Raw genomic sequence first — 26,625 nt, 5'->3', positions numbered from 1 at the left:
ACTATTGTGACGTATAGTGAAACGGATGGGTAAAAAAAATGTAGGGTGGGACTTGATTTTGTCCATTGGGAATTGATTGGATCATTGGATGGTTGTGGTTGATCTCATGTGAGTGACAGGTTGCCTCATCTTCACACCAGTAAACAGTCATCAGAGAAGAGAAGAGAAGAGAAGAGAAGAGAAGAGAAGAGAAGAGAAGAGAAGAGAAGAGAAGAGATGCTGCTACAAGTGGGAGTGGAAGTTGTTTTGATTAAAGATTATGAGTGTGCATGAATTAAAAATAATTAAAAAAATAATAATAATGTGCGCAGATAAATCATTTATAATAAATAGTACTGCATAAAATAAAACATTGTCAATTTTGATTTCAATGTTACTACTTTTTTTGTTGTTGTTGTTGTTTTTTATTGGTATGGTTATTTTTTTTTCATGTTATATCTTTGTATGTCTAAGATTAAATAGCTCTTATTCTTACATTTTGCAATCGGTAAAGTCAAAGTCAAAAAATAATCAAAAAGGGAACGCAAATGATTGTAACAAACCCAGAATCAACATTGGCTTGGCTTTTCGGAGAAGGTGAGAACCGCGATATTTAAGAGGTTTTAAGATGACCCAGAGATGGATTTATTTTTTTTATTTTTTTTTTACTCAACAGGTAAGATATTTTATCGAAACAATAGATAGCCATGAAGCTGTTTAACAGCATTATTGTAAAGGATGATGTCTTTATGGGTTGTTGTAGCGATGTGCAGGATTTTTTTTTTCTTTTTCAAATGTGCAGTTCAAAAGTGTTGCACAAAAATAAAGCCAATAACTATGGGAAAACAAGCATTAGACAGTTGATAATAAGAACAATAAGAATATTTTGGACATTTCAAAAGATTTTACAAACGCACACTGCCCCCTCAGGTCACTAGTAAAACTCTCACACTGACTGCTCTAACCACTAAATTGAGTCTCTTTCAGACATAGTCAGATCAAGGACATGTAGACTTATATTTTAAATCAGTGGTCTCAAACTGCCGGCCCACGGGCCATTTATGGCCCCCCTTCCCCCTCCCCCTCCCCATCCACCCGGCCCGCAACTGATCTCAAAAATAAAACATAATCCGGCCCGCTAAATTATTATTATTATTATTATTATTCTCTAGCTGCCTCATACCATATTCCATATGCAAAGAAAAAGTCGCCGTTCTAGGGCCATTCACATATCGTTTCACATAAGCGGCCGCGCCACTTTCTCCTTTGTTCCAAAGCGCTTTCGCTCCTTTGGCGTCTGTCGTTGCTATGCAACCATGAACTGCCCTCTCCATGATGACAAGGAAGTTTCAGCAAAAGAAAAATTGATTTATTGTCCTTGCATTAGCTCTACTACTAGATATATTTATGGAGATGAGAAATAAAGCCTGTACAGCTATGATCAGCTGTTTGGCTGAGCTTTCGATGTTGTTAAGGAAAGGCCAAAGCTCATCGGTTGGTCCTTGTCACATCACAGGCGCCTATCTTTAGTGAAGCGGCGCGGCGAGCCGCTTCTGGGACGCTTCTAAAACGCACCGCAGTGCGGCTGGTGTAAACACGAGCATTGATTAGAGTGGCCGTGTATCAGCTCCGGTAGCCGCGGCGCAGTCGTAACACGCCGCAGAGCAGTGTAGTGTAAATAAGGGGTCACCTATTTTTGACGGACACTGCGTCGAAGTCGCGCAGTAATACAAAATAAAAGATCAAAAACCTGTCAATTTCAAAATGAACACCCAGTGCAGACTCACGTGGGATAGCAAAAACACAACAATAAACAGAATTAAACTGGACAAAACAAACATTTAACTTACCCATTTTAGAACACAAAAAAATCGAGAAAAACAACGTAGGACAGGCAAATCACATGGTCTCGCGAATCCTGTCGCTTCGCTCCTAAAATGCTCCTGGTGTAAATTGGCACCGCCTAGAGGACGGAACAAAACCTCGCCAGAGCCGAGATGCACCGCAGACGTGTGCAGTGTAAACAAGGCTTTACAGTAAAAGCGCTCGCGACTTAAACCACAGAAAAGCGTCCAACATTACCGATGCTCAAACGCCATCTTGGACAAATGTGGCTCAGCTGTGTGAGCAGAAGCGCTGCCAGGTGTCTGGCAAGGAATAGAATAAGGTACAAATGTATTCAGAGATTGCATTTGTTCAGTACAGTGTTGTTCAGTGCAAGATGTTATAATTTTGATGTTATTTAAGCTAAAATAAAGTAAGAGAAAATATTAGCACTAACTGTTAAAAACTATTACTGTATGTAACGATGATAGAGACAGTGCTGTTACATTTTTTGTTAAGTATGGCAAAAATATTTTAGTAATGAAATTTTAAGTAAATGAGAAATAATGCAAAGGAAAGTCAATTTTCAAAAAAAAAAAACATTTTGCACTTTCTTGTGCTTGAATGTTAAAATGGCCCACCTATGAGGTGTCAGTCACAGCAACGGCCCACAGGCAATTTGAGACCCCTGTTTTATATCATATCTATTACATACAGTAACAAAAATTGTACAGTATGTAGATTTAAATCTAAATGCACCAAGAGCTGTACTTTGGGTATAACAACAGATTATCTACCCAGTGTTAGTTAATGTCAAAGTTGTTCCTTTTTTTACTTCAGTAGATACATTTAATTCATTAATTGTGTAAGATAGTAACTTGGAGTTTAGTGACTTAAATGTGAATATTAAAGTGTCAATATTTTTCTCTCATCTTGTAACTGGAATGTGTGAAGTCCATCTCAGAGCTTTAACTTCTAGGCTGAAACCCGCAGTCTGTGCTTCATTCTGAGAGATGCAGTAAATGTGATACTTCCTCATCCATCATCAAAGAGTCTAAAGAAAGACTGCCACTGTAAATCAAGCTTTTGCAGTCATTGCATGCAAACAAACCAATTTCACCACAAATTCACCACATAAGCATTTACACTGACAAACTAACCCGTCTTCCTACTGCTGTCTCATATGCACACAAGCACTAAACTGGATGGAAACATTTGTGGTTAAGATGGTTATCTTTTAACTGGGAATAAGACAAGACCCTTCCTTGAGAAAAAAAGAACAGGGCAGTTAATCTCCTTTGAAGAACAACTCTGGAGATTCAATAGAAACACTTCAAATATCTTCTTTCAGTTTAATTTTAAATGTACTAAAGAATCAAAGGTGCAATTAGCAAAAGACAGACTTAACATGTCTGAAAAAAAAAAAAAGAAAACAGGAACTGTATCTTACTGCAGAGGAACTAAAATGGGCATGAATGTAGGGTTTCTATTTTATTTGCAATTGTAAGACACACTAAGATTTTCATATCAACACTTGGTTTACGTTTTACAACCCACTTCACATGGTGCCTGTCTGCCTGTCTGCTCACCAGCTGTTATCCAAACACACTCTCCTGCTCAGCAGACCCAGAATGCTTCTCTCTCATTCAGCATGGAGTGTATACATATACACTACCAGTCAAAAGTTTGGAAACATTACTATTTTTAATGTTTTTGAACGAAGTCTTATGCTCATTAAGGATGCATTTGTTCTTTTTAACCTTTTATTCATCAATGAATCCTGAAAAAAGTATCACAGGTTCCAAAAAAGACACGACTGTTTTCAACATTGATAATAACTGAGTATCAAATCAGTGTATTAGAATGATTTCTGAAGGATCATGTGACACTGAAGACTGGAGTAATGATGCTGACAATTCAGCTTTGCATCACAGAAATAAATTATATTTTAAAGTATATTAAAATAGAAAACCATAATTTTAAATTGTAATAATATTTCACAATATTATTGTTTTTTCTGTATTTATTATGAAATAAAAAATTTTTAAAACACGCTGCTATATTTTTAGTAGGAGTTGCCTGCGGCCCATTTTGCACAAGTTTTACATTGTGACCCTTTCGGGTCATCCCATCTTCCAGACTCAAAGATCTAGGATGAAATTGCATACTTCCCTACTATATAGTAGGTGAAAAACAGTATGTGACAAAAGAAGTGTCCGAATTTACAGTGCTCGTAAAAGAGTAGGCAAAAAGTACCCAGATGACCTACTACTTTCGGTGAGATTCTGAAGCGCGCACATGATGGACATTTTACTATTCCATGAGGCCACGGGACAGGATTTGTGAACGGCAGTGAAGTGACCCAACTAACACTGGTAGGTAACATTATAATGACAACATGGCGAATGTAATACGTCCGTATTACATTCATACTACACACATTCATACTATACAGAATTTACTTTTTTAGTGGTCACAAAAGAAAAAAAAAAATCATATTAAAAATAAGTACCTACTCAAGAGAGTAGTTTCAGTGCAATGAAAAATGGACTCCCGACTGATCACTCAATGATTCATTCAAAAATGCTGATTCATTCAGGAATGAAACATCATACTGTGCTTGTTTATTGAGCAAAACAGTTGTATTCAATAAACACAAGTATATCTACATGATTGATAGTTTGTTGATCTTTATTATCTTTATAAATGGATATGGTGGATCTTTAATGTCATATATTTTATGCAGTGTTATTTTATCATTGAAATACTATTATAGTTTTTGTTAATATTTTTAATTCGATTTTATTTTTTATTTTCTGTTTTGTTTTTTGTTTTTTGTTAGTTTAAATATGTCTAGTATTAATTATATTATAGCATTAATTATTAATTTTATTCAGTTTCTATTAGTAATTTTTATTTATTTATTTGTTGATTTAGTTATTTTATAACTTCAACCTAAACTGAATGAAACTGAGAAATGTTTCATTGCCAGCTAGCTGACCACAACTCTCTATCAGACTTGCATTTCTGCAAAGTGTGGAATGGATTTTTTGTTGGACTGGACAGTAAAACATTGTTGTAGAAACTCCATGAGCGCCACCTACTGGTCATAGAGAGTGTCCATGACTTTTTGACATTTCTTTTTATAGGGCCAGAAACACATACATAACCACATAAATACACAATAAACAACAACAACAATAATAAATGAATATGCTCCTCCCACGTACGTTCTTTTGCCACTTATCTTTAATATATCTTTAATGAATTGCCAAACACAGTTAGGGACACTGAATCAACTGAATCATAACATGAACTGATATGACATGTTTATTTGCTGTATGACCTTCACATAAACATGTCCTTAGAAATATGAGTCAAATGAATGTGGAGTGTAACAAGCATTTAAAATGTTTTAGACATTTTGCAAAAAGCAAATCCACACTGCCCTCCTCAGGCCACTAATAAAACCAAACACACTGACAGCTCTGAACACCATGAGTCTCTTTCAGACACAACAGATCACGGACAAGTAAAAATATACATTGCCATACTATAAACATCACTATCTATTATATACAGTGACAAAAATGTACAGATAAAAGAAACATTCCTTTTGACACATTATTATTAAATGGCATGGCACCGAACATCATTTGAGTGGTCATGTGAGATGCATTGCCAAAGTAAAAATGAAAGCAAATAAAACAACTGAAACCTGCTCTTTGTGCTTCATTCTGAGAGATGCAGTAAATGTCATACTTCCTCATCCATCAGAGAGTCTAAAGAAAGACTGCCGCTGTAAATCAAGCTTTTGCTGACATTGCATGTACACAAACCAATTTCACCACAAACTCACCACATGAGCATTTATACACACCAACCTCTTTCTTCTGTCTCATGTTCACACAAGCACTAAACTGAATGGAAACATTTGTGGTTAAGATTGTTATCTCTTTAACTGGAAACAAAGCAAGACCCTTCCTCAAGAAAGACACAGACAGTGCACTTCAGTAAATGATGCTTTGAATATTTAAATTTGTTGAGATTTCAATTAGATTTTAACTGTTCAAAAGAATTAAAAGCACAATTAGAAAAAAGGCAGACCTAACATGCACCAGTTCAAAGAAAAATAAGAAAACAAGAGGAAAAACAAGAATGTATCTTACTACAGAGAAGCAACTAAAGTGGGCATTTCTCTTTTACCTTTACAGTTATAAGACAGATAGTTTTAAGATAAGATCGATAGTTTGCCTGTTTGATTTTTGCTAACTGTTATCCAAACACAACCTACTCAAACACATTATGCTTCATCTGCCATGGAGTATGTTTTTGGGAAAATTTAATGAGACTAACTGTAAAATTGAGTCAGATAAACATTGCAATCATCCAGTTTAAGAAAAATATAAATACCTTAAACTAAACACCGCTTCATACAGGAAACATACTTCTACATCCTGTTATTCAGATCATCACTGTGTGTCCACAAAGACTTTACTAAAACACTTTCAATAGAGGAAAACAACGTTGTACTGCACTGAGGACCTGAGTAACAACAGAATAACAGCAAGAGTGACAGTAAGAGTAACAGCTCATAAAAAAAAAAAAAAAAAAAAAGTATCCAGTCACTTTTTATATTAGGTGTATTTAACTTTGTACTTACACCAAAAAATAAAAATAAATAAAAATAAAGTTAGGTAAATGTTTATTTGTATTAAAACACTTTTGCTTCTGTTAAAGTGGGATTCAGGTACGTTTAGCGATAGGTTTCATGGTATGGGTAGGTTTAAGGGTGGGTTAAGGTGGAACGGATGGATCAATTATAATTATAGATGTAATTACAGATATTAATTACAGCTGTATTTACATGCAGGTATTTTTAAATATAAGTACAATGTAAAAACGTGTTTACACAATAAGGACATTGTATCAAATTATTAATTTAAATGTTAGTACATAGGCTGTAGTTAAAGACACTTTATATAAAGTGGGATCAAGTATCCAAGTATGGAATTTAGTATCTTTTACATTGAGATGTAACAAAAGTACCTTGTATCATTACGTGATGTTACATGATAATGACCTTTATCATATTTGGAAAGTTTCAGAAAGCACCTCAGTTCTATTTTAGTTCTATTCCGTGTCTGTTCTGACCTGAGCATATGTACTGAAGTCTGAACACTGCACTCGCTTTGTCTTGCGTTGTTTTTGTCTCCTGGTTTTCACGTCTAAAGATGCATAACACACCTCTTCATCCTCACCCTGGAATGAAAGAATTAATCATTCATGAATTAATGAAGTTGCTTTCTGAAACGTACATATTATATTTATATGTCTTTAATGAATGTGCGTGTTTGCATTGTTCATACCTCAATGGTATTTCTACCTTTCAAATTGTCTTTTTGATCTGCCGCAGCATCTACAATGAATTGTTTAAATTAGAACATCACATACATAAATGAGTTTATGCAATGGTTCAGTGTGTTACATTTCAGTTTCTACATTACCATCAAATTTTGTTTGCAGCTTTGCTTGTCCAAAGTACTCTAATTGACAAAGCTGTTGATCTGTATATTAAGTTAAAATTGGTAGAGTGTCAATAAGTGAATGATACCTGTAGTTTTCCTCTGACAGAGGCAGAACAGACAGATCGAGGAGAGGAGAACACACACCGGACACACACTGAACAGCAGCGTCCAGCAGAGAACACAGTCTGATACACGAGGAGTTGAGGTGATGTTCAGTCCAGAACATGAAGTTACTTGCTCTACATAAAATAAATATAAACATATCAATGAATGCTGATTTTATTATTATCATTATTATTATTATTACTAATATTAATATTATTATTATTATTATGCTCATATTTCTTCCTCATCGAGAAAGGTAAAGCATACAGTCATGATGTGTGGCAGGTTCAGAACAAGCTCAATATAAAACACAAATGTATCAATGAATGTTAGTAAAAAAAAATATATATATATATATATATACACATACACATTCGCAGTGCTTTACTTTTTCCACATTTTGTTATGTTACAGCCTTATTCCAAAAGGGATTAAATTCATTATTTTCCTCAAAATTCTACAAACAATACCCCATAATGACAACGTGAAAGGAGTTTGTTTGAAATCTTTGCAAATGTATTAAAAAATAAATAAATAAATAAAAATAAAAAAAATTACATATACATAAGTATTCACAGCCTTTGCTCAATACTTTGTTGAAGCACCTTTGGCACCAATTACAGCCTCAAGTCTTTTTGACTATGATGCTACAAGCTTGGCACACCTATTTTTGGGCAGTTTCTCCCATTCTTCTGCAGAGATGGTTGCTCTTCTGGAAGGTTCTCCTCTCTCCACAGAGAAATGCTGGAGCTCTGTCAGAGTGACCATTGGGTTTTTGGTTACCTCCCTGACTAAGGCCCTTCTCCCCCGATCGCTCAGTTTGGCTGGGCGGCTTGCTCTAGGAAGAGTCCTGGTGCTTCCAAACTTCTTCCATTTACGGATGATGGAGGCCACTGTGCCCACTGGGACCTTCAATGCTACAGAAATTTTTCTGTACCCTTCCCCAGATCTGTGCCTCGATACAATCCTGTCTCGGAGGTCTACAGACAATTCCTTGGACTTCATGACTTGGTTTGTGCTCTGACATGCACTGTTAACTGTGGGACCTTATATAGACAGGGGTGTGCCTTTCCAAATCATGTCCAATCAACTGAATTTACCACAGGTGGACTCCAATCCAGTTGTAGAAACATCTCAAGGATGATCAGTGGAAACAGAATGCATCTAAGCTCAATTTTGAGTGTCATGGCAAAGGCTGTGAATACTTATGTACATTTGCAAAGATTTGCAAAGATTTTAAACAAAATTGAATCCCTTTTGGAATAAGGCTGTAACATAACAAAACGTGGAAAACGTGAAGCGCTGTGAATACTTTCGGGATGCACTATATATATATATTGCTTCTTCAGTGAGAAAGTTCTCCAGAATTACACAAGCAACAATAATAACTAGCAGAAATGTCTAGTTACCTGCAAGAGAGAGACGAGTTGTTCGGTTTCCATAATAGTACAGTTCAGATGAGGAGATGATGCCTTTTTCATCTTTATGTACCTTATTCTCTACTTCTGCACAGTAATACAGTCCCAGATCAGAGACACTGATGTTAGTAATATGTAGATCATGAGAATTACTGGAGTGGTTGTAGATAAAGCTGAAACGCTGAAATATCTCCTGGTCCCATATTCTAAAATTTATTTCGAGAGAGGGTTGATTTTCATGAGAGCAGTTTCTTATCCATACAAAGCGGAAACCAAGAGTTACAGAGTGATCACAGTAGAGAGTGATGTTGTCTCCTGGTCTGACTTTCATCTCCACTTCTGCTCCATAGATTCTGTTCTGACTGAACAACAAAACACCTTTAAAAGAGCAAAATAACTTAATAAAGCACTTAAATTTGAAATATGTATTACCATACAAAAATATTCACTGTAATATTGACATTTACATTAGAAAAACTCTTAAAACAGCTGAAAAATTTCTCAAAACCATTTTTTCTTACACATAAACGCGATGAAAGCATTTCTTGACCTCTCCATCTCTGTGAGTGACTGTGAATAACTGACACTGGTGAGGGTCTTACAGACGTCAGCTCTCATCTGATTGGTTCACGTCAATGGAAAATCTTTTCTAAAATGTTTCACGTCACAGAGGGGTTGGCCAATAAATTAGGTTATCATGTGTACGTACAAAGAGTAGTATTAACCAATCATTGGTTACCCTATAGACTTTTTTACTCTAATTTGCTCTTATTGGTTTACAAAAACGGAAATCATCATCAAGCAGATATGAACAGGGGGTAAAACTTTTGTTTGTCTGATACATGATAGATACGTTTAGCATCAAATAATTTTGTGTTAGACATGCAGATAATCATCTTCACTTGAGAAATTTTGTGCTTTACATTTCAGTTGGTAAATTTTTTTATTATTATTATTGAAGTTCAGCTGTAAAACTCATGATGTTCTCTGTTGTAGTGGGTACAAACCAGCAGCGTGTAAACATGTCAAAACAGGAAACCTCAACTCTTATATTCAGACCACTTAATGCTTACACCTTCACATTTGCTGCTGTGACATGTCGTCAAACTCTCACTTCACATCTCTTACTTGATCACTGGCCAAGAGTTACAGGGCACAAACAAGCACAAATGTTTCCATTAGACTATGTGTGGTTTTGTGAGTTGGTTAGAGTTCACACATTTGCATGAAGGAAGCTTGCTCAGCTTGTCTATACTGTGGTTATACTGACACTGACGTCTGTCCATTGAGCTGAAATTAGCTGCATTATATTCTAAAGTGTGTGTGTGTGTGTGTGTGTGTGTGTGTGTGTGTGTGTGTGTGTGTGTGTGTGTGTGTGTGTGTGTGTGGTCTTGTTTTCATGATTTTTGAGGACACAAATTTGTATAATGACATGGGTATTACACTGGTATTATGACGTAAACGTATGACATTTCCTAATAAATAGCTTTAAAAACATACTAAACAATGTTTTATTAAAAATGTAAAAATGTGCACAGTTTTCTGTGATGGGTAGGTTTAGGAGTAGGGGTAGTGTAGATCTTACAACAGTTCCCACACGAGCGATTTAGAGATTCTAGATTATAGATATCAAGACGGAATATGCTAATCAATGACTTTAACATAGTTAACTCCACATCAGCTATAAATTCATCAACTAACCATTCAGAAACATCCCGTTGCATTCTACATGTTGTCACTTCTTCTTGAGTCTCTCCATCATTGTCCGACTTCGGTTTACAGTTTCTGACATTTTCAGTGTGCCTGCGTGAGGTAACACAAGCTCTTCTTGAGAGCAGCAGCTCATTTGAGTTTAAAGGGACACACAAAAAAAAAGCGTTTTTGCTCACCCTCAAAAAGTGACAAATTTAACATGCTATAAAAAATTATCTGTGGGGTATTTTGAGCTAAAACTTCACATACACACTCTGGGGACATCAGAGACTTATTTTAGTATATTACTTATTAGACATGGAACAAAGCTTTGTCCAGAGGCACAGACATATTTCAAATTGAAAATGATATACAACCCGAATTCCGAAAATGAAAATGAAAACTAAAAGACTTTCAAATCACATGAGCCAATATTTTATTCACAATAGAACATAGATAACATAACAAATGTTTAAACAGAGAAATTTTACACTTTTATCCACTAAATGAGCTCATTTCAAATTTGATGCCTGCTATAGGTCTCAAAAAAAATTGGCACGGGGACAACAAATGACTAAAAAAAAAAGGAAATTTTGAAAAGATTCAGCTGGGAGAACATCTAGTAACTAATTAAGTTAACTGATATCAGGTCTGTAACATGATTAGCTATAAAAGGGATGTCTTAGAGAGGCAGAGTCTCTCAGAAGTAAAGATGGGCATAGGCTCTCCAATCTGTGAAAGATTGTGGAAAACAATGTTCCTCAACGTCAAATTGCAAAGGCTTTGCAAATGTCATCATCTACAGTGCATAACATCATCAAAAGATTCAGAGAAACTGGAGAAATCTCTGTGCTCAAGGGACAAGGCCGAAGACCTTTATTGGATGCCTGTGGTCTTCGGGCCCTCAGACGACACTGCATCACTCATCGGCATGATTGTGTCAAAATGAGCCCAGGAAACCACTATCGGAAAACACAATCCACTGTGCCATCTGCAGATGCCAACTAAAGCTCTATCATGCAAAAAGGAAGCCATATGTGAACATGGTCCAGAAGCGCTGTCATGTCCTGTGGGTCAAGGCTCATTTAAAATCGACTGCTTCAAAGTGGAAAAGTGTTCTATGGTCAGACAAGTCCAAATTTGACATTCTTGTTGGAAATCACGGAAACCATGATTGCTTGCAGCAATTGCCATTCTATCTGGTGACAGACAGCCTGTTGATTGTGTGATGGCAGTGATCATGTCATTGGAAATTGGTTTCTGCACTCACACAAATGCCTCTATCATTACTAACAGTGCAAACACAGTGTAAATACACTTAGAGATTCATAATGGGAGTTTTGGCAAGAGTCCAGATAAACTCGTGCTGTGTGATTGACACCTTCAGCTTTTATAAAGAGAGCGTTGATCACTTTCTGAATATAATTTAATCACAATTTAAAAATGCATAAATACTCGGTACACATACATATCAAGCGATCTGTAATAACCACGTAACCAGCAAGTGACCACGTAATAAAAACAGTTACTCACACTTGTGTGGTGCGACATTACTGTCAGATCCAATATAGTCAGCACAGCATTGTCTTTTATTTTCAATCTTGCTGAAAATCCTGCGTCAAATTGTGCCTTGTTTGTAAACGAATACGAATAAAATGAAGTGACCAAAAGACAAGTTCTTATTGACGCGGTCTGGAACTTCATTAAAAATAAAATTCATCCACTCTTTCCTAATGTTGGGATCAGAAGAAAGTCAATGCAAAGACTGTATTTTTCCACAACTTGGCACTGCACAGCATCTTGTTGTCTTCGGAGCCATCTTGATTGTTTTTTGCATAGACCTGTGTTTGCCTCTCTCGTTATTTAACCTACTATGTGCGAATCGGTAGGCAGGGCTAAATCAGCAGTGATGTAGAATCAGGCATTGATCTTCTTCTGCAGAGGCGGTGCTTAGCCACACTATTACATCATAAATTGGCACATTCCAGTTGGGGTGTTGAAATTAATTGTTTCTATGATGCATTCTGATGCGGACGTGGATGATTCTGCATCGATGCAGTAATAGACCATAATCGAATATAGTGGTTGTATAGTTGTTGTAGTGGAAAGTATACTTCATTACGCATATGCGAGGGTCAGCATACAGTGCGCATGACGTGAGTTTCGTCATCAGAAAAGTACGTGCATACTGTACGTGGATTTTTGTAACCGCGTGTACTTTGTATACGCAGGCCACACGAGTGCATTTAATTTTTTTTGCAGTAACTAGTTTATCCACAAGGTGGCAATTATGCCCTGGGGGTGTCGATTCACAAGGTAGTCAAAGAAAAACTGCATAAACATAACAGACTGGAATGCATGCAAGCTACAGCGATAATGGAGGCCTGCATAGACGAGAGATTGTGTGAAGAGATTAGAAAGTACCCTCATTTGTACAACTCTAGCATAAAAGAATACAAAGATATTTACATTGGTTGTAACTCCTGGCGAGAGTTTGCTCAAAACTGCATGTACGTCGAACGCCTGTATGAGTCAAGTGAAGTATACTTCGCAAGGCTGTGCATTCGACTGTGCACGACTGGCTTCAATATAAGCTGTTTTTAGACTAATGAGAAAGTTTTGAGTTCTGAAACTTATGGGATGTTTTTATAGTACAATAACCTATTATATGTAAAAAGATTAAGGGAATTTTGATTTCTCAGTTCATGACCCCTTTAAATATGAAATAAATACTGTTAAAGATGTTAATGCACATGTGGCTTTTCCTAATACTTACTCAAACAGGAAATACAACCACATATACTATCAGAATTAACATGTCTGTTGTTCAGTACATTCAGCTGTGGGAGCTGTCTGATGTGCTGAATTTTTACTGGTTCTCCATACATTTAAAGGTGAATAATTCTTCTTAAAAATCAATCATCCTGAAATGACCACAGAGGTCATTCCTGAACTGCCTGTCATGATCACCAGCTGGAGTGTCTTTTGCCGTTCCATCAAAGACTACATCCCCCATAATCCTCTTCCCTGTTTCATCATCACTGACTGTCTACATCTGTTAATCATTAGCCTCATTAGCTCTGCCTATAAAAGCCTGCCTAGTGTTACACTGCATTACTGAGCGTTATTCCTGATTTCATGTACCTTGGCTTTTTGGATTATGTCTTTGGTTTACCCCTCAATAAACTGCACTTGGAACCTCAACCTTCACATCTCCGAGCAGTGGCGTGACATAAAACCAGAATCAACGTTGGCTTGGATTTTCAGAGATGGTGAGAACTCTGAGATTTAAAAGATTTTAAAGATGGCCCAGAGATGTCTTTTTTCTTACTCAACAGGTAAGATATTTTATTGAAACAATAGCCATGTAGCTCTCTAACATTGCAAATCATTATTGTAAAGGGTGATGTCTTTATGGGTTGTTATAGTGATGTGCTGGAATTTTTTTTTTTTTTTTTTTTTTTTTTTTTCCCAAGCAAAATTTGCCAATAAATATGGGAAAACTAGCATTAGACAGTTGATAAAAGAACAATAAGAATATTTTGGACATTTCAAAAGATTTTACAAATGCACACTGCCCCCTGGGGTCACCAGTAAAACTAAACACACTGACTGCTCTAACCACTAAATCGAGCCTCTTTCAGACATAATCAAAACAAGGACAAGTAGACTTATATTTTAAATACTGTCTATTACATACAGTAACAAAAAATGTACAGTATGTAGATTTAAATGTAAATGCACCAAGAGCTGTACTTTGGGTTCAACAACAGATTATCTACCCAGTGTTAATGTCTAAGTTGTTCCTCCCCCATTCTGAGAGATGCAGTAAATGTGATACTTCCTCATCCATCATCAAAGAATCTATAGAAAGACTGCCACTGTAAATCAAGCTTTTGCAGTCATTGCATGCAAACAAACCAATTTCACCACAATTCACCACATAAGCACTTACACTGACAAACTAACCCCTGTCTTTCTACTGCTGTCTCATATGCACACAAGCACTAAACTGGATGGAAACATTTGTGGTTATGATGGTTATCTTTTAACTGAGAATAAGACAAGACCCTTTGAGGGAAAAAAAAAGAACAGGGCAGTTAAGCTTCTTTGAAGAACAACTCTGGAGGTTCAAATGAAACCCTTCAAATATCTTCTTTCAGTTTCATTTTAAATGTACTAAAGAATCAAAGGTGCAATTAGCAGACTTAACATGCACCAGTCTGAAAGAGGGGAAGAAAGAAAAAAAAAAAAAAAAGATAAACAGGAACTGTATCTTACTGCAGAGGAACTAAAATGGGCATGAACATAGGTTTTCTATTTTATTTGCAATTGTAAGACACTAACATTTTCATATCAACACTTGGTTTATGTTTTACAACCCACTTCACATGGTGCCTGTCTGCTTGTCACCAGCTGTTATCCAAACCCACTCCTGCTCAGCAGACCCAGAATGCTTCTCTCTCATTCAGCATGGAGTGTGCACGAAATACAAAATTTCAGTCTGGTGTAATTTTCTGAACATATTTTCACCACTGGGGCCGAAATGAACATTGTAAAGTTATATTTTTATTTATAATCGTTTATATTTGAATTGTGTTTCAGGGCAGTTCGTGAAGTCAGAGAATCATGACAGATGTTGTGACAACCTGGACAAAAGTCAGTTCCATTTCCACCTGCCAGACTCTCTATTAACACTGACCCAAGTAAATCCAAACTGTCGTTACTTAATTATCCTCTGTGTTTTGAGTTGTTTCTTTTATATTCATGATTTTCGGACAAACACACACTGTCTGTGAGTTACTTCGCAATTACGTTGAAATAAACATGTTTTAATATAATGCATCCTGAGAGTGTTTATTTTGTCCAGAAACCGTATAAACGATGTCCAAATGAGACCTTATAAGACGTTGAAAATATGTCCACAATGACCATATTTAAACTAGTTTTTAACTTTGTACGGAGGTTCTATGACTGTCTATAGCAGACTTTCAGGAAATGTCATAAAAAAATGTCACTTGGACATCAATAGTGAACACTACAAAGACGTCTAAAAAAAGACATTGCAAAAACTTTCATTCTGGCTCCTCAGTGGACGTCTTTTGAACGTTCAACAAAGACGTTAAATTGATGTCTTTTGGACATGTCTGTGTTTAGTTGGCTAGATCGAATGGAAGAACCCAATTCCTGTGTTGTGAAAGGATAGAGATATGGAAGTATGCATCCTTTAGATCTATCGTGACACACCAGTCCTCGGTTCTGATTTGAGTCACGATGTGCTTCAACGTCAACATCTTGAACTTGAGTCTCCTGACTGAATGATTCAGATGACGAATCTAATATAGGATGCAACTCTCCATCCTTCTTTGGAACAATGAAATAACGGCTGTAGAACCTGGACTCTCTGTTGGGTAGAGGAACCCGTTCTATAGCATCTTTTGCTAATAGTGTTTTTACTTCTTGTTCCATCACCAGAGCCTGCCCAGGATGCACTAATGTTAGCAGCACCCCGTTGTAAAGTGGTGGATGAGAACCAAACTGGATTCTGTACCCTTTCTCTAGAATCTGCAGAACCCATTGAGATATGTTTGGTAAAAGCCTCCACTCTGCCAGAAAATCTAGTAAGGGAACCAACCTCTCGAGGCTGGTCTCTGGTGTACTCAAAGCAGCCACCTCGGTGACCTGAAGCATACTGGCAGGAAACAACCGATTTGACTGCTTTTCGACCCTCCGCAGAGGGTGCAAGCCTGATGCAGCGTCATGTAAATGCTCGAGTCATCAACTCACTGGAAACTGCTGTGCCCCGAAGCACCGAGTGTGGCGGGGTTGGCAGAACAGCCCCCTGAGGGCAACAAAGTGGGACGGGCACTGTATACTGAGGTGTACACCGCTCCACTCCACCGGGGGGCTGCCCTCAGAGGCCTGATGCCTAAGGCCCGACGCCTTCTTCGCCTGAACGGTCCTCAGATCCGGCTTCTGCTTAGAAGGCTTCAGCTAAGAGTGTCGTCCCGGCACCCAAGATTTTTGTAGTGAAGCACGAAATGCGCCACTCTCCTTCTGTTGCAATCTATATGAGGAGCTTGATGGCTGGGGCTGCTGGGCGTGAGGTTGGGGATGGCGCGGGAGGTATCATTTAAATGCCTCCGCTTGCTTTTTAGCCTCCTGAAACCTCTCGATGACCATATTTACAGCGTCACCGAAGAGGCCAGGGGGCGATAGCGGGGCATCTAAAAGGAAGGTCTTGTTTTTTCTTTATATCAGATAGATTCAGCCATAGATGTCTCTCTGTGGCCACCAGGGCTGCCATAGACCACCCAGTTGCTCTGGTGGTCTCCTTGGTGGCCCTGAGAGACAAATCTGTAGCCTGATGTAGTTCTCGAACTGCGTCAGGCCCAACCCCCTCGCCACCATCCTCCCTCAGCAGATCAGCCTGATATGCCTGCAGTAATGACATTGTGTGCAGACACGCACCAGCCTGACCTGCTGCCGTGTATGCTTTTCCCACTAGAGCTGATGTAGTTTTTAATGGCTTAGTGGGAAGCGTAGGGGCCTTCAGGTACGATGCTGAACCGGGAGACCGATAGCTCTCAAGCATCTGTTCGACCCTGGGCATCGCCCCATAGCCATACTCTTTCAACCCCCTTATATCAGAATATACATGGACTTGGGGCTGAAAATAACTCGTTATGGAGATTGGGAAAACATGGAAAGCCCCGTGGTGGAGGTGTTACATTTGAAGACAGAAATCACTCGTCCAGTTTGCTTTTAGGAAGAGCACCTTGTTTCTCGGCTGGCCATTCAATGCTTAACATTGACACAGCACAAGTTATCACCTCCACCAGCTCCTCATATGCTGGGGGAGGAGATGGCGAATCCTCTTCCCCTCCTTCGACGCTCAACACATCCCTCTCCTCAGAGTTGGATATCTGAAGTGCTGGGCTCTCTCCCCAGGCAGAAGAAGCCGCAGAATGGGCTTCTGACACCAGAGAGGATCGCTGGATCCCCTAGATAAAGGCAGAGAAAAGGCAGTGGCCATCTCAAACTTCTTTGAGGCCTAGTCCACATGTACACGGGTATTTTTATAAACAGTTTTTCCTTCCTTCGTTTAAAAAAAAAAAATTGCGTCCACACAGGCATGGTTTTAAAAAAATCTCTGTCCACATGAAAACGCAAAAACACTCTATAAAGCGCTGTCAAAAGCCATGTTGGCCAATCAGAAGCCTCAAAAAAAGTTTATTACCGGTTCCGGTTAGGCTATCATTGTCATTTTATTAAGCATTTTATTACTGTTATTATTATTAATAATAATAATAATAATAATAATGTTATTGTTATTGTTATTATTAATTCCATAAACCAGAACAATACAATGAGACATGAATTCATTCAAAGTAAAAAAACAAAACAAAACAAACATTGTCATAAGCAGTGACCTGTGTAGTATTGCATTCTGACGGCTCTGTTCCGCAAAATAATGGGAGAACTGTGACTGTGCATGCACAGTTATTAGCAGCAATATTTTGGCTACGTCCTTCATTGCACAGACTCGCCTCACGTAAACAAAGGAGATAGCGGTGCACAATCTGATGTCAAACAGAGGAGATAACAGCATGCACTCCGATGTAACTGGCCAAAATCTCTGGTTTCGCCAACTACACGACAACGCTGTAACTGGAGTTTCTAAAAATCTTCACCCTGGCCGGAGTTTTCAAAAAACTTCGGTTTCACCCTGCAAACAAGCCTGCACTGGCCCCTTATGGACCCACTTAGGGATAGCGTAAGGGCCCCCAGCAGGCTGCCAGCGCAGGGCCCCTGAGAATTTGCACTTAGCACTGGCCCTGCATGGGCATCCCTCACTTAGCCCCCAGGAAGCCCTCACTAGGCTCACACAGGGCCCGCACTATTAATCTACAACAATAAATCTGGCAGCACAGGGTGCCAAACGTTTGCCATTAATGAAAAAACGGTTAAAGATCATTAAAAGAAGAAATGGTCAATGACTGTCAGGGGTGTCTGCCACTTAAATGTTCCCTAAATCATACTCTGTAAAATGTAAATCTCTTTGATTCTGACCACTACATGATGATTGAATCATCAATATGTATTTAATTTCATCTAACCAGAATTCCTCTTGCTATTTTTGCTAAAACAAACATGTTTCAGAAACACACAGTTATAGCAGCCAGAGAACAACTGTTGCTGAGAAGTCAAGGGTCAAGGGCCCAACTAAAGCAAACACTCACCTCCATAACAGTGACTTCAAAATTTACTATTTTCAATAAAACATCAACATCTAAAAGTTTTGTATGAAAGAAATAGTCAAACTGGATTGTAATGAGTAAAGATGCTAAGATCTAGACAGTTCTGTTAGTGTTTAATGTTCTGTTGCTGCTGGTCATGTGACAGTGTTTTCAGCTTATTTAAATAAGGAGATCTTACTTTACTGCCAGTCATTTGACTGTTTTGTTATTGTATTAATTAAAGATTATTTTTGTAATTTTACATACATTTGAATGTCATTTAAGAAAACAGAAAATACTGTATAAAAATACAGCCAAACAGAGCATGGGAAACGAAAGTGGGCTGCCTACACAAAACCTGCATGGGCCCAAAGTTACAAAAGTTGCTCTGGGCCCAAACGGGCTTGCCCACACTGAGCCATCATGGGCTTAATGTGGGCAGTTCACTAGTGTAGACTGCTCACAGAGAGCCCGCAGTGAGCCCAAAGCTGTGGGCCACACCTGGGCAAGCCCACGCTGGGCCTGTTTAGGTTTGGTGTGGGCTGGCCCTTGCCCTTTGTGCCCACAAAAAGCCAGCATGGGCTCCGCAGGGGCATATTTGCAGGGCAGTTACTGGATACTGCATTTACTTGTTGACGAACAGCCAAACCGCATAGAAAAAGCTGCGGTTTTGAAAATAACTGTGTTCATGTGGACAGGGCCTGAGAGATCCATTTGTGAACCCCATGATTTCTGTCTCCATGCTGGGTCCAGAGCCATGAGGAACGCGAGCCTGATCACTTTCCTCAAAAAGTGACAGGCGGGAGCGGAGTGTGCAAAGCGGCAGCCTCTCACAATGCTTGCAGTCAGCCCCCTCGAAGGCAGACAGAGACACACAGTGTGACACAGACCGCTTGCTGAGGCACAGAAGCTAAAGCTGGTCTTTCCGGATATGCTTTTATCCTTTCCTGGTCATGACGTCACCTGCCCGTGACGTTCACTCTCACCACTGGACTAGTTGACACATGTGCTTCAGATGCATTCACGCAGAGGCGTTCCCAAAGCGTCATTGGCGCAGTGCAAGATCCCTCAAAAGGGAACCACAAGCTTCATTTAGACCACTTACAACCTCCTCACATTTGTTGCTTTTACAAGTCATTAAACTCTCAGATCTAATCTCTCAGTAGATCATTGATCGCAAAACACAAATGTTTCCATTTGCCTTTGTTAGGTTTTTTGTGTTGGTTAAAGTGCATGTATTTGCCTGAGGCCATCATGCTCAAGTAGTTCATGCACTAGGGAAAGTTTTCCATGTTTTCTTATAGGTATCTTAATAGCCTTCTAATAAAGTGTGTATTAAACTGAAGATTATTATATAAACTCAATGTTATATTTCATTAAAAACTGACAAAATATTATAACAATTGGAATATACCATTTAAGCACACCTGTATCAAAACAAGCCCAATAGGCTTTTAATGTAAACGCTTTACATTTAATTAAATAAGCACTTCAATTTTGGTTCATTTTTTTAATTAGTCAGCACAGCTAATTTAAGGATAACTGATATTGTTGGCCAGATAAAAATCACTGAAAGCTGTAATTTATTTATTTTTTTTATTTTTTTTTTTTTCAGCAATTATTCAACAATACCCAAAACTCTCAGTCTAAAATGTATTATCCATATGATATCTTATATGTTGTATATTTAATTATATCTGCAAGGTGCTAATGCAGTTGTGACTTTTCTTAATACTTACTTAATATTCAGGAAGGACAAAAACATCTTCATCGTTCAGAAATTCTTCTGCAGATGTGGTTCAGTGGGTTCAGCACTGGGAGCTGTCCAATGTGCTGAATTACTTCTGATCCTCCACACCAAAAATCTTTTCTAATTACATTCACTATATTCAATAATTGTAAGGTCAGTGTGTGATATGACAAGATTATGTACATTTCTCATTAAATGAACAATGTTTAATATACATTCCCTTATTGGTCTTAAACCAGTAACCCATTAAATTTGAAAAGCAATTAGATGTCCTTGCCATTGGAAATAGATATAGAAAAATTCATGATCATGGCAATTACATTACATTTATTACATTAATAATTCACATCTTTCTTTTTTGTATTTTTCTGTGTATTTTCCCACACTTAAAAATGTTCAGCCTGTTTTAACAGAAAGTTTAATGAGCAACTTTGCCTCAAGAAATATTTGTATGAAAAACAATTGTAACATTATTGTTTGTTTTGTTTTTGTTTTGTTTTTTCTGTGAAATGAACTTTTTTAATAAACTAGTCCTAAAATGTTTACCTCATCTCAATGTACCTGCTACTTCAGTTAATTGTCACATTCATTCTCTAGAATCCCATTGTAAACAATAATCAAAAACATCAACTAAAACTTCAAACAGAAACCTCAAGAAAATAAACTATTCTGATCAAGGCCATTTGATTTTATTTAAAATGCAAGTCAGTTGTCACAAAGGAAGCATGGCAAATTAGATGTTGTTTGGCCAAAAGGTGGTGCTGTAACAAACCAGAAAAGACCTGTAACTACTTGATGAAAGAAAATGGTTTCAGCATGACTGTTAGCACACACCATTACAAACATAACATAACATAACTATAGGTATATATTTAAACTCACAAAATATTATTATATTCAGAGGCTGAAGTGTTATCTAATACCATTCACAGATGAGCTTCAGTGAGAACGGCCTGGTTCATTGTGGTGGGCGGTATTTCTGCTGAAGAGCTTTGAATCACATAGGGTTGTTTTTTTGTTTGTTTTTTTAAGTGAGGGTTATATTATTCTGGTCTTGCTCCACTCATTTCTTCTTTTAGAAACACACTTTGAAAGGCTATTTTGGGTTTTTACTATCAGTTAAATAACTTCTTAGTGAACTTCATTTTGAAATACTTTTGTCTGAATGATTAACAGTTTGTAAACTTTTTAATATGGTAAAGTGATCATCTTTACAACTGTAAATGCATAAGGCAGAGGTCATAAATTGAAACAGACGATATCACAATGACATTATTATTATTATTATTATTATTATTATTATTATTATTATTAGTTTATACAATGTAATGATGTTTAACATGACAATGGAGATGATCTAAAGTGCTGACGTCATTATTGGTTTCTGGTTTTGCCTCTTTCGTCCACATGGCTATTGTTTTCATTGGCCACCAGATACACCAGAATTAACTCTACTTTTATATATTTGTATAAGAATGCATTTACTTGAGGTGTTTATTACCCTGGGCCCTGAAATGGTGTTAGAAACCTTTTTAGAGCCCTTTTTTTTTTTCTGGCTGTAACCACAAATTGTTCCATTACACTTACTAGTACACTTATATAATCACATGCTTGTGGTTTCCTGTTTCAGCATGTCTATAGTGTGTTTCAGAACTGGGAGGAGAACCTACTTTACTTCTTTGAAATGCAGCTCTTAAGTCTTCTGCAAGACTGGACTGAATTACGAGTGAATTGAAGTGAATATTAAAACAAAACAAAAGAGTTTCAGCACAACATACAGTGAACAGCTCAGTAATAACCACATCTAAACATGCTACTAATACTTTGTACCAGGGCAAACAAGTCAGTGTAATTTGGCAATATTTTTTTTTTTTTTTTATTGACAGACAGACAGACAGATACTAAATTGGAAATAGATCATTTGGAAAATGAATTAAATTGGAAACAACTATGTTTAGCTTGATAAAAAAAATATCACCTTTAACTTAAAAAAATATTAACCTGTAAAATGAACAGGCTAAAAAGGAAGTGAGCAAGACAAAAAGACAGTCACAAAGACCACTGGAAACATTTGTGGTTTGGACTTTTACCTCAGAAAAACAAACAGAAGGCCGGACTCTCTATATTACCATGACGACCTGTAAATAGCACTGAATTCACACACGAAAACCACTTCTTACATCCTGTGGCATCAAAAAGCCACTGTTGCATTTTGTAATATAACACCTGCATGCAACGTCTACAATATATTCCTGTATCAATCTGCTCAAGCTAATTATGTCTCTGCTCCGCCACTGAAGACCAATAACTGTTCAACACTATTCAAGTTTTTAAGCATAAATGGTTTAATTCAGCATTGTTTTCATCTTGAATATTGAGCGTTGTCTCATCTTATCTCTTATCATCTTATCTCTATGTAATGTGAATAATTACAATTATGAGGAAAAAAACTAATTTGAGCACATGTGTGATTCATTTAATTCAGTCTATCACTCATAAAAGCATTTCCTGACTTCTGTGTCCTTATTATGATTTGGTCCTGATGAAATGGTTTGTGGGTAAGTGTTTATGACGTCATTATCTGACAAGTTTGAACTATTATTAGCCACTAGATGGAGCCATTGAGTGTTTTTTTTTTTTTTTTTTTTTTATTCATATTCACAGACACTCTCCTAACATAAGCATAAGCATAAGACAATTCTGCCTAAACATTTGACAAACTTGTGCATATTACTGACTGAACATTATTTGACAATTTAGACCCAAATATATGAGATAAATGTTTGAGATAAATATTCATATGATCTACAGATAAAAACATAGATACAAAACCGTATGAGTTTACTTTTACTTTTTAGACCAACAGCATGGATTAGTGCAATGTATTTACAAAAAAAATATATACAAAAAAAGCATGCCGTAAGCAGCTATACAGGTCCTACTAGCAACAGCTGAGAGTGTTTGAATGAGGAAGTAGAATCACATCTTGGCATAGGGATGTTCAGATGTCAGCAGTCTATAAGAGACTTCAGTGTGGAGGCAGATCTTTCCAGTTTTATTCATCTCACACAGATGTTTCTCCATAGAATCTGCCTGAAATGATTTAGAGGGAGGAAGACAGAACAACCTAAACTAGTGAAATACCACATTAAACTATAAATCTTTGAAATAGTGAAGCTTACTGACATCAGTAGAATAGTTACCTGAAGAACATTAGCTTTGAGTATCTCAGCGCTCAGACCGGAGCCTAAGAAAACACAAAAACTCAGAAAAATGCCAAAATTGTGGCATATAGTCTGTCATGCAGATACAATACAGACACTTAAAACATACATTTGCTTTGTATTCTTGTGCTTTCAAATGTACCAGGTTTCTTACCAGCTCTCAGTGTTGAGAGGAGAACTTAACTTACTTGTTAGAGTTGTGGTTATCAGTTATAATAATAATAATAATAATAATAATATGTGTCAGGTTTATGTTCTGTTGTGATTTTCTTATTTGATTTTAACTTTGTTCTGTTCTCTGTGTTCCTGTGTTCATTTCCTGTCTTCCTTAGTTGACCTAGGACTAGGTTGTGTTTGAAATTGCCCACTATTGCCCACACCCTTAAAAAGGGCAATATTTGAGGGAACAGCCATTTGTGTGACCTAAACTAGTGGATGTTTTCGAGTGCACTAATTCAAGGCCATAATGCACCGTAATAATGAGTATACAACTGATGTTGCCTCAACTCAACGGATAGCAAATACCCATAATGCACTGTGAGGGTCAGGCCGAATGAACTCCTCCGTCTCGCCAGAAGATGGCGCCCGCAGCTGAATCGTGACATTTTTAGTTATGTTTTATTATGTGATATGATGACAATAATTTGACAGCAAATCTAGAGCTGTAATAACATCAGACTATCCGAAGCTGCTGTCCAGCACCTCATAACTGTGACAGATGAAAGAATTGAGTTCAGGAACGAATGATTACCTGTAGTTTTCCTCGGACAGAGGCAGTACACAGCAATGGAAGAGAGGAGAGAGAAGAGGAGAACACACGCAGGACACACACCGAACAGTAGCTTGAAGCTGAGCATACAGTCTAACACAGGAGGAGTGGAGGTGATGTTAAACTGCTCTGCATGAGGAGACACTGACTCTAAAAGAAACATAAGCCATTTTAACCAGCCTCTTAGTTTTTGGTTAATAGTCAGTTAATACATTTTGTTTTAACATACTAGTTACACCATTTAAAATAATTTTAATATGCATGTATGTTTTGCTAAGCATAGTGCTTAGCAAATCAGTAGTTCACATTTAAACACATAGATATGAAAATATATTGTGAATTGAAGTTTAAAAATTATTGAATGTACATTAACTAATGACTTGGTTTGCATTATATCCTGTAATTTGTTTGTTGTTTATTAATCTTAAAATAATCCTATAAAGTAGTTTTACTATAAAAACACAATAAATATGTTTTAAATATTAATTAAGCTATTTATGCTTAAATATAATATTATGTATAAATATATAGAGATTTTTACTTGTAGGTTTGTGCAAGTCTTTGCATTAACTATATTAAAAGTAAAATATAAACAAATTAAAAGAATTTGTCAACACAAAACAAAAGCAACACAGACAATAGTAGAAATGTTTTCTTACCCAAGACAGATAAACGTGTTATCTTGTTTCCATACTCAAACTCATATTTTGCCGTGATGCCGTGTACGTCTTCAGATACTTCTCTTTTTCTTTTCGCACAGTAATATATTCCCTCATCAGAGACACTGACATTCTCTATATGTAGATCATAGGAGTTACTGGAGCCATTGAACACAAAACTGAAACGTGGAAACGTCCACCGGAACATGTTTTTAATCTCTATTAACAGAGATGGTTGATGCTCATGTGAGCAGTTTCTCAACCAAACAATGTGTGATCCAAGAGGAATGATACAGTCAGAGTAGAGAGTGATGTTGTCTCCTGCTTTAACTCTCATGTCCACTTCTGTCCCAAACACTCTCTGGTGTTCACAGAACAAAACACCTGCAAAAGCAAAAACAAGTTTAAGTACACACACACAAAAAAGTTGTCATTCAAATCAATATGTTGTAAAGAATGCAAAATTACATTTCAAATACACACAAATGGACTTACACACAAGTATGAAGAGTGTTACTCTTGCTCGCTCCATCTCAGTGACTGATAAGGTTGAGGGTCTTCAGTGAGAACGGCCTGGTTCATTGTGGTGGGCGGTATTTCTGCTGAAGAGCTTTGAATCACATGGGGGTTTTTTCCCCCTTTTTCTTTTCTTTTTTTTTTTTAAGTGAGGGTTATATTATTCTGGTCTACTCATTTCTTCTTTTAGAAACACACTTTGAAAAGCTCTTTTGGGTTTTTACTATCAGTTAAATAACTTCTTAGTGAACTTCATTTTGAAATACTTTTGTCTGAATGATTAACAGTTTGGAAACTTTTCAATATGGTAAAGTGATCGTCTTTACAATTGTAAATGCATAAGGCAGAGGTCATAAATTTAAACAGATAATATCACAATGACATTATTATTATTATTATTATTATTATTATTATTATTTATACAATGTAATGATGTTTAACATGACAATGGAGATGATCTAAAGTGCTGAGCGTCATTATTGGTTTCCGGTTTTGCCTCTTTCGTCTACATGGCTATTGTTTTCATTGGCCACCAGATACACCAGAATTAACTCTACTTTTATATATTTGTATAAGAATGCATTTACTTGAGGTGTTTATTACCCTGGGCCCTGAAATGGTGTTAGAAACCTATTTTTTGTTTCTGGCTGTAACCACAAATTGTTCCATTACATTTGTGCACTCTATATATATAATCAGATGCTTGTGGTTTCCTGTTTTAGCATGTCTAAAGTGTGTTTCAGAAAATGCAGCTCTTAAGTCTTCTGCAAGACTGGACTGAATTACGAGTGAATTGAAGTGAATATTAAAACACAACAAAAGTGTTTCAGCACCACATACAGTGAACAGCTCAGTAATAACCACATCTAAACATGCTACTAATACTTTGTTTAACCTTTTTGAGAATAATTACATGGTGAT

At 37.0% G+C, this 26,625-nt stretch overlaps 3 protein-coding genes across 7 annotated transcripts in view; all 3 read right to left on the bottom strand.

Annotated features, from left to right (window-relative positions):
* The window catches only part of LOC127518759 (uncharacterized), an 81,751-nt gene extending 79,727 nt beyond the window's left edge, over window positions 1-2,024 (bottom strand). Inside the window, exon 1 of the mRNA XM_051905879.1 lies at window positions 1,830-2,024. Coding sequence (XP_051761839.1) covers window positions 1,830-1,833 — 4 coding nt within the window. The 5' untranslated portion in view covers window positions 1,834-2,024. The remainder of the gene's footprint in view (window positions 1-1,829) is intronic.
* Window positions 2,025-5,034: 3,010 nt separating this feature from the next.
* On the bottom strand, window positions 5,035-9,465 carry LOC127518838 (uncharacterized). Its single transcript, XM_051906033.1, has 5 exons — window positions 9,376-9,465; window positions 8,846-9,232; window positions 7,418-7,570; window positions 7,173-7,222; window positions 5,035-7,065 (listed from the first exon to the last, which is right to left on the bottom strand). Exons 1-5 carry the CDS (start codon window positions 9,410-9,412, stop codon window positions 6,937-6,939), a joined length of 756 nt encoding a protein of 251 aa, XP_051761993.1. The 5' UTR covers window positions 9,413-9,465; the 3' UTR covers window positions 5,035-6,936.
* Window positions 9,466-23,164: 13,699 nt separating this feature from the next.
* The window catches only part of LOC127518776 (uncharacterized), a 147,082-nt gene continuing 143,621 nt past the window's right edge, over window positions 23,165-26,625 (bottom strand). For 3 of the 5 annotated variants that reach the window (XM_051906022.1, XM_051906008.1, XM_051906016.1), the window contains exons 4-5: window positions 23,740-23,783; window positions 23,165-23,629 (exon numbers count right to left, since the gene is read on the bottom strand). In XM_051906022.1, coding sequence (XP_051761982.1) covers window positions 23,516-23,629; window positions 23,740-23,783 — 158 coding nt within the window. In that variant the 3' untranslated portion in view covers window positions 23,165-23,515. Of the gene's footprint in view, window positions 23,630-23,739; window positions 23,784-24,511; window positions 24,680-25,188; window positions 25,573-25,683; window positions 26,072-26,625 lie in introns of those variants that run through there. The other 2 variants (XM_051905992.1, XM_051906002.1) reach the window with 2 other exon arrangements.

The sequence above is a fragment of the Ctenopharyngodon idella genome, chromosome 1 (genome assembly GCF_019924925.1).
Source record: "Ctenopharyngodon idella isolate HZGC_01 chromosome 1, HZGC01, whole genome shotgun sequence".
Lineage (NCBI taxonomy): Eukaryota > Metazoa > Chordata > Actinopteri > Cypriniformes > Xenocyprididae > Ctenopharyngodon > Ctenopharyngodon idella.
Note: the sequence above shows the minus strand (reverse complement) of the source record. Positions and strands in the feature narration are given on the sequence as shown.

Bases quoted from the DNA above. Each gene is read 5' to 3' on its own strand.
- LOC127518838 (XM_051906033.1), bottom strand. From the start codon at position 9,412: ATGGAGAGGTCAAGAAATGCTTTCATCGCGTTTATGT. The intron at 7,571-8,845 runs GTAACTAGACAT...TATTTTATGTAG, and splicing joins AACTCGTCTCTCTCTTGCAG to AGCAAGTAACTTCATGTTCT. The intron at 7,223-7,417 runs GTATCATTCACT...AATTCATTGTAG, and splicing joins CTGTCAGAGGAAAACTACAG to ATGCTGCGGCAGATCAAAAA.